The 16,160-nt window shown below is 47.3% G+C and overlaps 1 protein-coding gene and 1 long non-coding RNA gene across 2 annotated transcripts; one reads left to right on the top strand and one right to left on the bottom strand.

Moving 5' to 3' along the window:
* Positions 1-291: 291 nt before the first annotated feature.
* On the top strand, positions 292-2,493 carry LOC125080060 (uncharacterized). Its single transcript, XR_007121202.1, has 3 exons — positions 292-390; positions 1,069-1,763; positions 1,874-2,493. It is a non-coding gene; the product is annotated as an uncharacterized LOC125080060 (long non-coding RNA).
* Positions 2,494-4,463: 1,970 nt separating this feature from the next.
* LRRC55 (leucine rich repeat containing 55) lies at positions 4,464-14,900 on the bottom strand. The gene is made up of 3 exons (XM_047693878.1): positions 14,476-14,900; positions 11,996-13,543; positions 4,464-8,078 (listed from the first exon to the last, which is right to left on the bottom strand). The coding sequence occupies exons 2-3, from the start codon at positions 12,714-12,716 to the stop codon at positions 7,843-7,845; spliced, it is 957 nt and encodes a 318-aa protein (XP_047549834.1). The 5' UTR covers positions 12,717-13,543; positions 14,476-14,900; the 3' UTR covers positions 4,464-7,842.
* Positions 14,901-16,160: the final 1,260 nt, after the last annotated feature.

The raw sequence follows: 16,160 nt of genomic DNA, 5'->3' as shown, positions 1-16,160 counted from the left end.
TATTTTTCTTGTATATAGTTGGATCTACCTCCCCCAACCCCTATCCCACTCTCATATAGAGAGTCGGCACCAAGGGACAGGAACTTTATCTCGTTCATTGCCATACACCCAGCATGTGAAACATGGGCCTAGCACTTGGAAGGATGTGATCAATATTTTTGATTGAATGAAGGCATAAACCACTCCTTTATATGGGAATCTAACTCTTGACCAGCTAAGAGTCCTGTATCAACTATTTCCATGGTTTTGGCTTTTCATTTATATACACAGGGATCTCTTTTGAATGCTGGCTCAGCTATAGGGATAGAATGCTCCATTTCATAAAAATCAGCCACATTATTATGTATTTTCTAGAACTCCATGCTGTGTACTCCCAAATGACTCCATGAGGTAAGTGTAAAGCTGGGGGGGACCACATTTGATAATATTCCTTTTTTTTTTCTCTAACTCTTTTGTAATGGCTTTTAAAATCTATGATCTCTGCCTTCCATGGTGAGTGGGCTGGGGATAATGGCCAGTGACACAAAGTAGCCAACATTTTCTCCACAGGTAACCTCTTAACCACCATCCATGGGCAGTAGCTCTTTTCCATCACTCCCTCTTATCCCTCTAATGATGAACCTATCTTGTAGCAGTGACTTCTGATAGACATTCTGAGCTCTGAATGCATAGGTCAACTCTTTATCTTGGTTGTATTTTTTCTTTGTTTCCTTACCTCGCATCACAATGATCATATCAATGAGGAGGCTCATTCCTTTCGTGGGTTCATGTTGCATTATTGTCTGTGTGTTTCAAACAATTTTAGTCTCAGCCCAAATTGATCCAAATCAGGTTTCTGATGTTTTAATTAATTTAAAAGAAGCTTGTAAGTATAAATGGAAAGGAAAAGAGAGAATACAAAATTTGGAGCATTAAAAAATTGGAAAAGCTAACTATTTCTTGACTTAAATGACAAGAGATAAAATTGGAAAAGGCTTTGAGTAACAGGCTCATGAAAATTTTTCAGTTAAAGTAATTTGGCCAGGTAGAAACAATTAGGAATATAAATGTTCTTATCTATTGTTTCAGATAATTGCAAGGTTACCATTAAGAGAGGAGTCACTAAGGATGAGAAAGCAAGGAATCAAGGTCAGCTTGAAAACACCTTTTAAGAAAGAACTTTATCTGTATACTGAAACCTGGAACTTAGTTGAAGCAAACAGAATAAAGGTCTCCAATGTAAGAGGTAAATTGCTAAGAAACTATGAACCTGGATTTAAAAATTTGACCATTTTTGACCATTGAGACCTAAAACAAATTTCAGGCCAGCATATTTGCACCAGCAGGAAGCTGGTTAAAGGAGATGGGCAATTCCCAAAGACTGCATGCTCCCCAGGACCAACTTTACATATGGTGGATAATGGAAAAGGGAGGCCCTCCAAGTGGAAAGAGTCAGAAGCTACAGAGAATGACTGACGAGTTCTTACCAGAAAGCAGAATCTGTGACTAATAAAACAACTTGATCTGCGGTCTTCATAATGCTCTCCCACCAAGATTTCATAATTGCTATGGATGATGACTGCTGTGTGTTTTTGTTTCCCATTTTCCAAAGAAGGGTTTTAGCTTGCCGCTACTCTGTTCTTGGGACACCATTGTATATTGGGTAAGCATAAGTGGGTGGGTGGTAAATTTCCTTTTTAGTTCATGGGATGGCTAGACTGCAAGGAGGCCCAGTGGAGAGTACCACCAATGATCCTGAGCTTTGAGCTGGATGTAGCAACAAGGTAAGATACGTGTGGGAGGAAGAATGAATGACAGGTATTTGGTGAGGAGCAGAGCAGATGGTGTTTCAGACTGGTGGGGTTTCTCTAACTCTGTTTCCTTTGCCTTCTAGGTACATACTCATCTACTCCCTTGAAGTTAAATGGAGTCATGAGACTCAGTTTAGGCCGATGAAATATGGCTGGAATTGATGTACTTCCAGATTAGGCCCTCCAAAATCTCCCTTGAGATCAGCCCCACTACAGAGGACCCAATAGAGAGGGCTGTGAGGCCTCAGGAATGGCAGAGCCACTAGATGGAAGGAATAACTCATGTGGGGCAGAACCGTGACATGAATTGGTATATGAAATGAACAGAAAATAAGGCCTCATTTAAGTTAAATAACCCAGGAAATCAACCTTTCTTCTGTTGAGATTTTGGAATCACTTGTTATGACAATCAGCCTCGACCAAAGCAGTAATCAAAGCTATATGCAATGAAACATGCAGGCTATGTGTTGGTGTAACCTATTAATTACCCTCTAATTTTCTTTCACAAGATGACTGTAGGGGACTTCTGTGGCTAAAATTTATTTCTGATTGAGACTGATTTTTTCCTATGTCTTATGGGGTTCTTGTCCCCTGAAGTCAGTTAGTCTCCAGGTATCATTGAATGACTAATCCCAGATCTACTACTTACTAGGTGTGTGATCTTGGACATGTACTAATGTGTTTGAGCCTCAGTTTCCTTATCTGTAAATGGGTATAATAATAGTACCTGTCTTGGGTTGTTGTGAGAATTAAATGAATCATGACACCTGGCACATAGCTCACTAAGCTTCTGTCATCATTACTGCTGACATCATAAATTGCTAGGTATATGCTTGGCACTAGGGACAACATTGAAGAAAATATACAAGGTCTGGACTTCTGTGAGGTATCTGCTTATTCCATGACCCTCATGTTTTATTTTGTACTTGTCCAGTATAGTTTCTAGTAAGTACTTAATTTTAAGAGAAAGGTTTTGCCCTCTCTAGTCTACTTCAGAAAACATTGGTTGTGGTTGGGCATGTTCTTTGTCTTTCTGTCTGGGTGTTTGAGTCAGTATCTGTGTTACTGTTAGTGGCTTTATGCTCTGAGTGTAGTGTTTGTCTATACCCTGTGGCAAGCGGAGGGGGAGGCCCACAGGAAGGCAAAAATCCCTATTGGTGGAAGGAACCATTTCCTGTTTAGAGCCATTTCCTGCTTGGATCCACTTCCTGCTCAGATCTACTTCCTGCATGGATCAACTTCCTGCTCAGAGTCACTTCCTCTTTAGAATATTGAGTAAAAAATGGCTGCCATTGTACTTATAGAAGTATATTTTGCTCCTTTTCTCGGTCCTTTTTCCCAGGGTATACTGCCCAACCATCTCATTTCCAATGATGTAAGTAATGTTTGCAAGACACAAGATGTTGAAAACCCCTTCCCTTCTTTATTAACCTATGAGAACGGAGACTGAATCTATACCAGTGATGGCATCATCTAGCCCCTACACTACATGCATTTAGATGCCTGGTATACCTGTATGTCTAAGCTAGGGTCCTTATGCCCACGCAGCTGCTGTGGGCCATCTCCCTGGCACATGCTCCTTAGTGATACTAATTAGGCAGGCACACCCACTTGCCTTGGCATGTTTTAAAGATGACCCAAGCTGCAAACACCAACATGTATAAGACATATGCTCTCTTTTTTGTGTAAATTCAGGCACCAAAATATGCCTACACGTAGGGGTGTGTGCATACAGACACATGCGTATTCTTTTTTGCCTGGTAGAAATATGCTTCTGTGATGTTCCTTCTACTCCCACACATGCCCCTCCATGGCTGGCACATCTCCTAATTATTCCCATCTACTCCCTCCCCATAGACCTTTTGTGTGTATATTTTGGCAGACGTTCTCTTGATTCTTCCTAGTTTCTCTCTCTCTCTCTTTTTCTTTCCCTGTCTCCCTCCCTCTCCCTCCTCTTCACAACTCCTTAGAAAATTTGTTAAACTATACACTCTTTATTATTAATGTACATTTATGAAAAATTCTTCACTGTTACAAAAGTGCATGGTTATAAAATCATCTCCGTACAAAGATTGGCATCTTCCCTTTCCCCACCCCTCCCTAGCCCTCCCACCCCCAGACATCAGCATTCCACAGGACAATGCTTAGAAAAACTGAGAGCTCGGTGGATCCAGAGCTCTTGACCGAGTGCTATGGCAAACATGGTGGTGATTTACACAGGACCTTTCAACTTGCCTCCTTCATTTCTCTTTTGCCTCCTTCTGAGGTGGGTAGAACAGACAAGTTTCTCTAGTTCAGGAAATTGTTCTTCTGTGGAATGGGTAAAGACATCTCCTTATACTCTTCTAGAGCTGAAAAGGATGTCAGAGCAATATCACTGAAGACATCTATAAGGAAAATGAAGGTTTTAGGTCTTTCCTGATGGTTGAAGAGAAATACCTTCCGTAGTCTATTCAAATTGCATATACCATCTTCCTTGAAAGGAGCTAGCAAACTCTATAGCAACTCTGGGGACTTATTTGTGCAGGATTTCCTGGTAATCCCAATGGAATGGAGAAACAGGTGAGGGTTTGTCTGAGGGCAACCAGAAGCAACTGGTCCAGAGTGGTGTGGTGCAGATTGGGGTCTTTTCTAAAGAACAATTTTCTTGGTCCAAGCTTTGACCATTCATAGCCCTGTTGGTTAGCTAAACTTTGATATCCTCAAGCCCAGCATGAAGGAAGCTTATGTGGTAGGACAATTCTCTGAGGGACAGAGAATGGAGGGAAGCAGTCAGACTGTTGCTAGGTTGCCTCAGCCACATATTTCTCCCTTTTTATATTTTTCTGAGCAGCTATCCCTAACCCAACCCTAATGGGATTCCATCTTAGTGTATCAAGTGATGCAGTAAACAGATGGCTGAGTATACTGTGTCAGAGAACTGAACTCAAGTTCCAGAGGAGTTGGTGCCATGTCAGTAGATACACAATGTACATGGAACCTCATGAACAGACACATGGACTCAGAGATACCCCAACACTTACATTTAACTAGTCTGGAAAACACATAGTCAAGGTTTGTAGGAATACCACCATGGTTTCTTGGTTAGCAGGGTTGTGTGCACTTTTACAACTAGCGCAATTCTATTTCTTCTATAAAAGTGTGCTTCTAGAAGCTTGCTTCTGATAGCCTGCACAAGATGGTGGTGGTAGTGGTGGGCAACATGGGATTCCTTGGCAGGCAAGGAGTTTTATCATTGTGCTTTAAGTTAACTGAGGACCTTCTAGCAGCTGGAGAAGAAGCTGTTCTTTAAATGTCATGTATCCTACTCAGAAAAGTTTGCCATGAATGGGGACTAAATAGTCTCATTAGAAAGGACATTTGAATTCAAGGGGCATTTGGTGTCTTGTTTGGTTCTAGTTCTATGCAAAAAGATACATATCTTAAAATATATTAACTATATTTCAGCAAATAAGAGTCTCTAGGAGATTATAATAGATGTATATGGTGGCCCTCTCTGGGAGGCTATTTGCATCAAGACTATTATTTCTAGAAGTTCTTCTCCAAATACATTAGGTTGTTAGCTTGACTGGTGAAGAGCAGCCTGGATATAGTGGAAGAAGAGAGCAGGTATGGTTCTGCTCCAGATGTCACAGGAGCAGGCTCTTGCCCAAATGTTAGTGAGATGCAGGGGATACAAGGTTCAAGTACCCCAGGTCCAGCAGTTTCTGGGTGCTCTTTTGGTTGACTAGCTCAGGGAAGCATGAGTAAGTGAAGACTTCGTGGAAGTTGACATGTTATTTTCCTTTATTCCTTTTCCAGGAGGATGAGATGATGCAAAATTGTTGGAGCTGGGGGGCAAGGTAGAAAGCCCCTGTTTTAATTTTTATCCTGGCCAGCCTTACCAACATGTTGGACGGTGCCTTAATGTTTTCCCCTATCCTGCTGAGGTTCTCATCCCACAGCTCTCCTGCACCCTTTGTATCTCTTGAAACACAATACAGCAGAGCTTGAGTAGGAGGGGTTAGCACAGCTTCCTCTCTTGTTTCCCAAAGAACTTCTTTTTTTTGCATGACTGCCACCATGGCCCCTAGTTCTAATGTGTTATTTACACTTTGCAAGGCAGATGACTCCTATTCAGGTGCTATTTGCACTGCTTCTATGTTTCAGAGGCTGCGACTTGCTCTATGGTGAGGGCATCTCGATTTGTGTAGCAGCTGGTTTACTGCCTTTTATTTAGAGGACCTACGGGATATTTATGGCTGCTGAATCCAAGAGCCCCACTACCCAGCCATCATGGGCTTTCTTTTCCCCAAGCACCTGGCAAAGCTGGAGAGAGAACCGAGTTGAAGTTGAGTCCCAACTTTACTGCTTTGGCAAGTCATGCCTGCTCTTGAGTCGGTATTTTCCAGCCTGTAAAATAGGAGTAATTATGTTTGGTTTGCCTCCCATAGAGGGTTGTGAAGAGTCGAGAATGATGCTAACAGCATGTTAGGAGCTGTCCAGTGCTGAACAAATACAGGGAAGCAGCTGATGAGGCTGATAAGGCTGATGACGAGGATGAAGATGACAGCAGCAATGATGATAATACTGCTTTGCACATGAAGTTGCTTGCTTTTTGATGGACTGACTAGACACAGTTTCCCTAAAAGGAGTTGCCTATCACTTTCCTTCTAGAGTTTACCCAGATAACCTTGGGTAAGATACCTAGCTCTCTACAATTAATTCATCTGTAAAATGGGAATAATAAAGACCACCAGGCAGTGTTGCTATGAGAATTGAAATAGGTGAGTCAGTAGATTTAAAAGTGCCCCAAAGAGTGCCTGGTCATTATTGGGAGCACTTACTCATCAGCACTACTGGAACTCAGACTTAATGTAACTTTAGAGGGAACTGTGATGTTCCCCAGCTTGGATAGGGTAGAAAGAGCACAGACTTTATTTTGCTTGTTAAGCAACATGTAACTATATTTAAACTCTCTTTGAGCCTTTGTTTCCTCATCTATACAATGGGAACAGCAATGCTTACCTCACAAGAATGTGTGGATTAAAATGGAATTGTCTGTGGAGAGAGCTTATCACAGTGCCTGACACTGGCAAGTGTTTGGTAATTAATAGCTCTCATACCCTGATGCTTAAAATGAGTGAATTCCTTGGGAGAAAGAGAAAATCTCCTATAGTCATAACTGTGGTGGCCTCCTCCTCCTTCAGTCTTGGCTACCCTCATGCTACAGTGCACTTTTCTGGTGAGATCCTTTGGCATGAGCACTGTGGCAAGAACAGTCACAAGATTAGGAGTTCTAAGGTGCTAAGACTCTTGCTGCCTCATTGCTGGACCTCTTGCTTCCCTCTTCTGAAACCAAAGCTTGAGTGAGAAGCAGGAGACAAGGGTAGGTACTTCAGCTTGGTACCTGGACCTCACGGGCAGGCTGCACTTGGTGGATATAGTATGGAGGCAGTCAGTAGGAGGTGTTCTCACCTGGTAGCCCCTGGCAGGAGGCCTAGGGGACGGGCACAGAGGTGTTCTCTCCCTCTGGAGGCAGTGGTGGGCAACTCCAGGATCTGAAAGATTGGGTGTCAGAGGGAAGTTTTGGTCCTGTGCCACACCTGCTCTATACACTTAAGTCACAAGGATTGGTCGTTGTTCTCAACACACCATGCATATTTTGGCCTCTGTCATTTGCTCATGTCCACCCTTCATTGTCTACCTGACAAAGCAGACATTTTTTGATGACTCAGTTCACAAATTGCGTCCATTCTTGTAATTCTCTTGGACTTTTCCAAGCACAGTTGATGATCATTCCTCTGAGCTTTCATAACTATGAGCTGAGAGTGTTGACAAATTGTCTTAAAGGGAATAGTTTTTGAATCTCTCTCTTCCATTAGAGGTAAAACCTTAGGACAGAGTCATTGGACATTTCCAATTCTGCCACAGTGTCTGGCCCAGAGTTGAAGATCACACAAATGTAGTTTCCTGACCTTGTTTGGGTCATGACAGAGGTGACCAGGGCACCAAGAGCCAGACTGAGCGGTGTCTGGGGGCCAGCAGCATGGAGGGACGTCAGGTGCCCACATCAAATCTCTTCCTCTTCACTGGCCTTGCTCCAACGGTGGCAGCAGTTGGCTGTGATACCCAGGAGGAAGTTGGTGGCCACAGAGGCAATGGAGACCACAAAGCCCACAAATGCGATGAAGAGGTAATCATCCAGGGTCAGGGTCAGGTGGCAGGCCTTGAAGCTCTCCTCAGTGAGGGAGAAGAGAGGGGCGCCCTCAACTTCAGGGGGGCCCCGGCACTCAGCCAGCTGAGAATCTGCAACACAGAACCCGGAAATGGTGAGGGGCCTGGGAGAAAGAGAATGGAATGGATAGTCCTCCACACTTCCCAAGAGAATTTGAGATTTTTTTTTAAAATTGAGTTTCTTCTATGTGTCAAAAATTTTACTTACCTTCTTTACTCTCTTCAACAACCCTTGAATCAAATGTTTTTATACCAATTTTTATGGTCGTGGAGATCACTGCTCAGGGAGTTTAGTAACTTGCCTCTCCGGTCCAGTAGTCATTGCTGATGGTAGATCTGGGGCTTTCATGGGACATCATCATCTCTTACAGTAACCTCCTAACTGGTTTATGCCTTCTGCCTTGAAACCATCTTGACACAGTTCACTCAATATTTTTCATACCTGAAGTCCTGTCATATACTCTGTGCTTGAAGCCCTCCCCTGACTTCTTACCTTCCCATGGAATGAAAGCCAAGCCTACCTGTGGTCCTCACTTCTCATCTCTATCCCTTTTCTCCTTGTTCACTCTGTTCCACTACACACACCTTCTGATCATTCTTCCTTCACCATAAGAACGTCCCTTTTCAGGGTGTAAAGGGAGAGCTATTGTATTTGTCTCATTTATCCCCTGAATCTCAACATAGCTCCGTCCCTTCCTTCCTTGGGGACTTTGCTCAAATATCACTTTATTAATGGGTCTTTCTAAATGATTGTTTATAACATAGTAACTCCATATCACCTTTATCTGGGCGTTCCCCACTCTGCTTAATTTTTCTCCATTGTATTTTATCATGTCTTACAGTTTCTTTACTATCTGTCTCCTCCCCCTTAAATATGTTTTCCCCATGTTGTCCCTAGTCTCTGAACAGTCTCCTATCTGTGAAAGTGTTGAATGAAACGTTGTTAACTGAATGTGTGGATGGATGACTCTGTCCAACTTTGAAGGATTGTTTTTTTCTACTATCTCATGTGGGTTTTCCAGATATGTAGAGTATAAGGTTATGAACATGGGCTGTGAAAATATTGGTCTGGGTTCAAATCCCCTTTCTATCCCACGCTGGTTGTGTGATTGTGGGTGAGTTACTTAACCCCTCTATGTTTTGCTTTCTTCATCTGTAAAATGAGGATAATAAGAGTATCTATTGCATTGGGTTGTAGTGAGGACTCAATGAATTAATATATATAAATAATATATTCTTGGTGGATAATAAGTACCATGTAAGTGTGTGCTTTGATTGTTATCCTAAGCTTGTCTCTTGGACAGGTCAGTGACCCTACAGATTCTGCAATTCTGCACATAGACTTCTGTAGGAAGGAGGTCTTTTCTCCATCACTGATGGTCCCTCCTCACCCTTCCAGGGTCACTTGCATGAAGGTTGTCAGTGGTTTCATCTTACTCTGCCTTGGAGGTGAGTGTGGCGTTCAGGCCGTGGTTCTGCCATTCAGTACCAAGCACAGGCTTCCAGCAGGCAGTCATTTCTTTTCTCAGTGGATGAACATTAATCAAGCTCTCACCATGGGCAATTTTTTTTTTAAGCCTTTCTGGCTCTAATGCTTTCCCTCCATAAGAAGGGGATAATTCAACCTAAATTATCTAAGACAGTCATTATGAAGAAGTTTTCTAAATGAGGTGGTACATAAATGCCATTTATTCATCCTGTAGTTTTTGAGGGCAAAGAATAAAATGATAGATTTGATTGACCCTTTTGACAAACGGATGAACATCATTGTCCTTAGAAATGAAGAGTCATTTTTGGGAAGAAGAAGCAGTCTGCTCCAAATTCCAGGTGGAGAGGGTCCCTGTAGGCTACAAGTGCAGTTCTCCAGACCTTGCTCAGGATAAGATCGTGTCTAGAGTTAACCATCAAGGGCTCTCCACTTGGAGCTAAGGATGCTGAACTCCAAATTCTATTATGTGCATGACTGGGGTGGTGGTGAGACCATGTGACACTGGAGAAAGTGAGGAAACTGAAGGAAATTCGTATGGATCCAGCAGAGGAGGCTCTGAGGGCAGCTGGCAGGACCATGAGGGGATTTGGGATCAGAGCCTGAGGGATAACGAGGCCCTCTGGTAAGTCAAGGACCAGTTGTGAGGTTGAGTATCCCAAACCTTATGTACCCCTTTGTTGGGGTTTGTCCCCAAACTGTGGATAATAGTGGGAGAAGAAAAAGATGACAAAAGGAAAATGATCGCTTGGTCCTAACCACACTGGCAAGTTCTTTGCACCCAAGAGGAACTGTCCTAGAGAGTACAGTGTGGTGAAAAGTACAGTCTGTGGAGAAAAGGGGACCTAGGTTTCTAGACCGAGCACTGGGCAGTTACTTTTCCTCTCTGGAACTCGGCTCCCTTATCTGCACTGTCATGAGGCTGCACAGATGGGATCTTGGACCCCTCTCCAGCTTGAGAGGAGACTGCGCTTCTTCTGAAGGGCAGCTGGGGCCTCAGAGATCACAGGAAAGAGGGAGCCCTGGGAGTCGTGGAAGTTGTGCTACAGAATGCCCTTTCTGTACACAGAGCACGGTAGAGAGAGGAGGGGACGTGCCACCTGCCAAGGGTGAGCAGGTGGGGAGACCGCTCCAGGCAATTTCCCCTTATGCCCCCTAGCATTGCCCCATCTCGTGCCGAGCTATTTTGGTCCCAGAGAACTTCCTCCCGCAGCTGTGTAGAAACAGTGGAATCGTGACCCACAGCCCCCCCCCCATTCCCCAAACTATTTTGGTCTTGGGCTCCCCACTCAGTCCTCTTCTCCCTCCTACTTCATTCAGCATCACTCCTTTTGAACACACTCTGAGCCAGGCTCTGGGGAAGCCCCTGAGATGGTGCCCTCAGTTACTTCCTGTTGTTCTACTGCTGGAGGCTAGTGCCAAGGCTCAGTGCTGCCACACAAGAAAGCTGGTGACTAAGGGCCACAACTGAACACGGCCTGCCTCCGGGGGAGGCCATTAAGCCGAGGTGATTCAGCCTTCTTCAGTCCCCAGTGCACTCCCAGCTGGGACTGGTTGGTTAAATTGCCACATCCATTTCTTGTCTGAACTCCCCACCCCATGCCCAAACCTTGCAGAGCTCTGCTGAGGCCCTTTGGCCAGTCAGAACTCAACCCTGACTCTTTCTGTTAGCTTTGGACCCGACTCTTCAGGATATAGTCAGAAGGTGGCCAGACTGCCAGGGTTTGAATCCTAACTCCAACACTTAGGGGCTGTGCAGCTTGGGGCAGGTTACCTCTTTGTGCCTTGGTTTCCTTCTCTATAGAGTAGCATGTGTGTGGGTCTCATCATGGTTCTTAACGAGGATGAGATGAGCTAAATATGAAATATGATTAGGATAAAGCATAATAGTAAATACTAAATAGTAAGTACTAAAATAAAGAGTGTTAGCCATTTCTATTTTCTTTTGAGTTTTCCCAGCACTCAGAACACTTAAAAGGCAGAGAGTAGAGTAGAGCAGAATGGGGTTTAGAAGCCAAGTGAACTTGGGTTTTATCCACGGCTCTGCTACTTTCTGAATGAGTGACCCTGGGCAAGTCTTTTCATTGCCCCAGATCTCAGCTTCTTCCCCTGACAGATGGGTCATAAAAGTAGGGGAGATAATGTGTGCCAAGTTCTCAGGTCAGGGTGAGAGCTCAGCACACACGGTCTCTTATTAACGACTCTTCTTTACTATCTGTCTGCCTCCTTAGGTCCTAAGTGCCACAGAGACAAGGGTGGGGGTGTGTTTCTCTAATGAGTGGGTCTGCAGTGTCCAGCACACACAAAACACCTCATGGACGATCCCGGTAGAGTGAAAGGGCTGGTGCACCCAGAGGCCAGTGCAGACCATGTCAGGCTCCAGCTGCAAAAAGCTCTTGGTCCCTCCCTGTTTTTTGGAGCCTTTGCTTGCAGTGAGGCAAGACCCTCTGAACCCCCCCACCCCCCCACGCCTGGGCCATCTAGTCCTACCTGCCCGCCTCACCTGCCGTGCAGCGTTGGATCCTGTTCCGCAGCCACTTCAGCAGCGGCTCCATGGTACAGCCACACACCCAGGGGTTGCCGCCGATCTGCAGGGTCACCAGCCCCGGCAGGCCCTCAAGGGCCTCGAGGCTGAGGAAGGCCAGGCCCCCGTAGCTGAGGTCCAGATCTCGGAGCTGCACCAGGCCCTGGAAGGCCTGGGGGTGCACCCTGCGCAGCCACGGGTTGTGGCTCAGGTCGATGTGCACCAGGCCATGGGCTTCCTGGAACATATCGGCAGGCACGTGGCTGAGGTTGTTGTAGCTAAGATCCAGGTGGGCCAAGCGCTTGGCGTGGAGGAAGAGGCCCGGTGGCAGCTCCGTCAAGGAGTTGTTGCGCAGATCCAGAACCCGGAGCTCCATGTAGCACGTGAGGTAGCCGGGCGGCACGGTTGCGATGCGGTTGTGGGCCAGGCTGAGGTTGCGGGTGTCCATCGGTAGGTCTGGGGGCACGGAGAAGAGCCGCTGGCCGCTGCAGTCCACCACCTGGTTATGGCACGTACAGAGGACGGGGCAGCTGGTGCCGGCGTCCGAGCGCATCACCCCAGCTGCCAAGAGGAGGGAGACCAGCAGCATGGCTGGGTGGGGGGGCCCAGGCCAGGGCAGCTGGGACCAGGTGTCACCCATCTTAGGGAGCTGGCAACAGCAGGGCTGTAGGGAGCCCACTGGGGCTGAGGCTATGTCCATGAATCACGAGTCAGTGGCTCAGAAAGACAGCTACATCAGGGCCAGAGTCCTGGAAGGTGGGGCTTCTGGGCACGTGGTATCATGTCTCAAGCCTTTCCCCAGAGCCTCTAAGCACCAGAGGGATCCCTAGGTGAGATCCCCAGGAAGCCCCCTTTGGAGCCCAGGGGAGAGTAAATCCAGCTGAGGTCTCTCGGGGTCTGAGAAAAGGATCAAAACTTGAGAGAGGAAGGAGCTGAGAATGGGGCTGGACCAGCTGCTAGCAGGTCGTGGAAGGGTCCCTGTAGATCTGTGCTCTTCTCACCCATGGCTGCTAGGTGCTTCCTTTTTGTATTATGTTGGAGAGGTGGTGGTGGTGGGTGGGGGGCAGAAGGACAGGAAAGGTGCCTGTCGAAGGTCCTGGTACATCTAAGAACCCCGAGCCCTGTCCCACGTCTGGGACCAATTAGGAGGCCAGGGCTGCATCTGGGTCTCTAGCACTGGAGGTCTCAGAAGCCATTCCTTCTGGTGGCCCAGGGGGCTCGAGTCCAAGGGGGTCCTGGGGTGGGTGTTTTGGGAAGGGAGCCTGGCGGGGAGTGGGTCTCCATGGGCCTCCTGGAAGCCTGAATCCTCAGCCTTAGCATCTACTGAAATCCCCAAGAAGGCTCTTCTTTCCCCAGGTTGGGGAGGACCCTGAGTGACACAAACTGTTGCCTGCCAAGGCTGGAAAGAGCCATGTGTCCTGGAGGTGCAGGATGGGGGTCAGCTAGGACCGCTTTGGCGACTTCTCCTGAGCCAGTGCCTCTCTCCCAGCCCAGCTCTGTGTTCAGCAGGCGGGGGCAGAATTCCCTCTGTCAACAAGGAAAGCACTCAGGCAGAGATCTCTAGTGCCCTCTCCTCCCCGCTGTCCCCTCCTAGGTTCCCTGCCCCCCTTCTTTGCCACTGGCCACAGAGTTCTCTGCGCACTGTGGGTCAGGTGGGGCAGCAGTGGGCTCAGACCCCACCCTCATGTTGTGGTTGCCCGTCCTCCTCCGGGATTCTGTCCTGGGAGAGATACATTTGCTTCTCCTCCTAGCCTCGCCCCTCAGCACCAAACAGCCCACCCTTGAATAACTCTTTAAGAAAGCAGGCACACAAACGCAGGTTGCAGGTCGTTTGCATACCCCTTTCAGACACAGTTAGCACTCCGTCTCCCTCCCTCGCCCTCTCCCTCATTCTCTCTCTCTCTCTCTCTCACACACACACACACACACACACACGCACGCACACACACACGCACGCACACACACGCACATACACACATGCATACATTTTTCTCCTGTGAACCCCCCACATTTTGCCCTGCCCTGCACTCACACCTCCCAGTTTCCTGTACAGCTTTCTTCTGTAAACGCTCTTCTGCAGAGCCCCCTTTCCAGTCTGCCCCCCACCCGACTTCCACCCCCCCCACACCCTAATCCTTTCTACAAGCACCACACTCTGCCCCCCAGCGTGAGCCCACGCCCACATTTGGTCAGGCAGAGAGACCGACCACATGATGACACACCCGGTGTCTCAGCCCCGCTGTCCACCCGCATCCCTTGTGGCCCCCAAATCCTCTGTGGCCCCTGGCTGTCCTCACTTGTCCTCCCTCACCCCCTCGGTCTAGCACTGCCTCCCTTCCCAGCACTTCCAGCCTCCATCCCGCCCACTGGGAAATCACCCAGCTTCTTTATCCAGACCCATTTTTATGAGCCCCAGGGTCTCGCCTTACATTTCCACAGGCTCTCAGGAGCCCACTTACTCTGTTCCAAGGACACAGCCATCAATCTGCAGCAGACATGGGTCTCCCTCCCTCATCCTGGAATCCCGCTTGCTGCTTCAGGAGAACAGATTGCCTCCCCGGCACTTCCCCTCCCCCGGCCTCTCCTCCTCCATGGCTCCTGGATCCCGGGGCAGCATCCTCTGTGGTTTCCTGTCCTGTGCTCCTGGTGCCTGGCCAGCTCCCCTTTTTTGACTCAAAAGGGGAATCAGAGCGAGGATGCTTAGAAGAAAGTTCACGGAATCCGAATGCTTCTTCCCGAAACTCAGCTGGTGCTGAGGCTGCTGGGGTTTGTGGCTTCCGCCAGGTCTTCCCCTCCCTCCGCCTTCCTTTCCTCTCTCCCCCTCCTCTCTCCCTTTTTCGCTCCCTTTTTTTTTCCTCGAGGGCCAGGTACTGACGTTTCACTGTCTCTTAGCAACTGCCTCCACATCTCTGAGCAACAGGAGAGCTGGCTATGGACCCCACCAAGATGAGAGAGAGGAGAAGGAAGCAGTTGCAGAATTCACAGCCACCTGCTGTGGGGAGGGGGTCCTAATGGTAGGGGAAGTGGGGCCTAGGGGGAGGGGGCAGGGGGCGGGGTAGGGGCAAAGGCAGAGGAGCAGGCAGGGGGAGAGGGCAAAGGGCCCAGTGGGAGAGGTTGGAGAGGGGGCAAAGCAAGGATCTGGAATCTGAGATGGGGGAGGGCCCAAAAGAGAAAATAAAGGGGGGTTGGAAAGGGGAAAGGAACTTCTCCAGCGGTAGGGGGAGAAATTGGGGAAGGCATGAAGACATGAATAAGGATGGAAGGAAAGAGGAGAAGAGCTTGTAACACGTTTGCTCACTTGATGGGATATATCTCTTCAGCCCATGTGTAGCATCTGCTTTCCTGAGTCTGAATGTATTTTGGTCACCAGGTACCAGGTGGCTGGATGGACTGGCTCAGGGCTTGTCAGAGACAGTTATGGAAGGTGGGAATTTTTCTGTGTTCCTTAATTGTCTCTAAGTCCTGACCTCACAAGTTGGGAGAGTTTTGGGATGCAAAGGGCCAAGTGACAGGTCTAGGTGAGGTACCTGGGCTGCAGATACACTCAGCTCTCTTTCTAGGAGAGCAGAAGCTTCCAGAAAACCTTGTAGTTTTGATCTCTTTCTCCAGGTCCTGAGGGCTCTGTCTGCCATCCTGTTCTCACTTCTCCAAGCTCCCTATCCCTCCCCCCACAGACTGACCTCACATGAAGAAAAAGTCATTGCAACATTTCTTTTCTTGATGACCCATGGAATGAATTTCTAGCCACCTTGCCTTTGAAAAACCAGTCTCACCACTTGGTTTGGTCCAAGAGCTGGCTCATATCTTCATTTTAATAAAATTGTTTATTGAGCACTCACTGTGAGTCTGGTGCTTGGCTACACGATAGGCATATAGCTAGCTGCTAGGATGATGGGTGAGGACTTCATTCTTATGAGGTCATGTTAGTCCTTTGTGTTCATCTATTTGATCTAGGGCCTCTTCTGCTTAAGTAAGATCTCAAGTCTTTGGGGAAAACCAAAATCGAGGAGCAGAAATCACCTGTTAAGTTGTACAGATTCTAGGCACATACAAAGTCCTCAAAAGCATTGCCTTCCCTAACATGATTCTCTTTCCTTTATGGTCTTAGAAGTTCTGCTGTTAAGCATTGTCCTCATAATTATGC

This window comes from Lutra lutra, chromosome 10 (assembly GCF_902655055.1).
Source record: "Lutra lutra chromosome 10, mLutLut1.2, whole genome shotgun sequence".
NCBI classification, from domain to species: Eukaryota; Metazoa; Chordata; class Mammalia; order Carnivora; family Mustelidae; genus Lutra; species Lutra lutra.
Note: the sequence above shows the minus strand (reverse complement) of the source record. Positions and strands in the feature narration are given on the sequence as shown.

Excerpts from the sequence above, each read along its gene's own strand:
- LRRC55 (XM_047693878.1), bottom strand. The coding sequence starts at position 12,716 with ATGGACATAGCCTCAGCCCCAGTGGGCTCCCTACAGCCCTGCTGTTGC. Across the intron at positions 8,079-11,995 it reads GATCCAACGCTGCACGGCAG|ATTCTCAGCTGGCTGAGTGC; the intron begins GTGAGGCGGGCA and ends TCTGTGTTGCAG.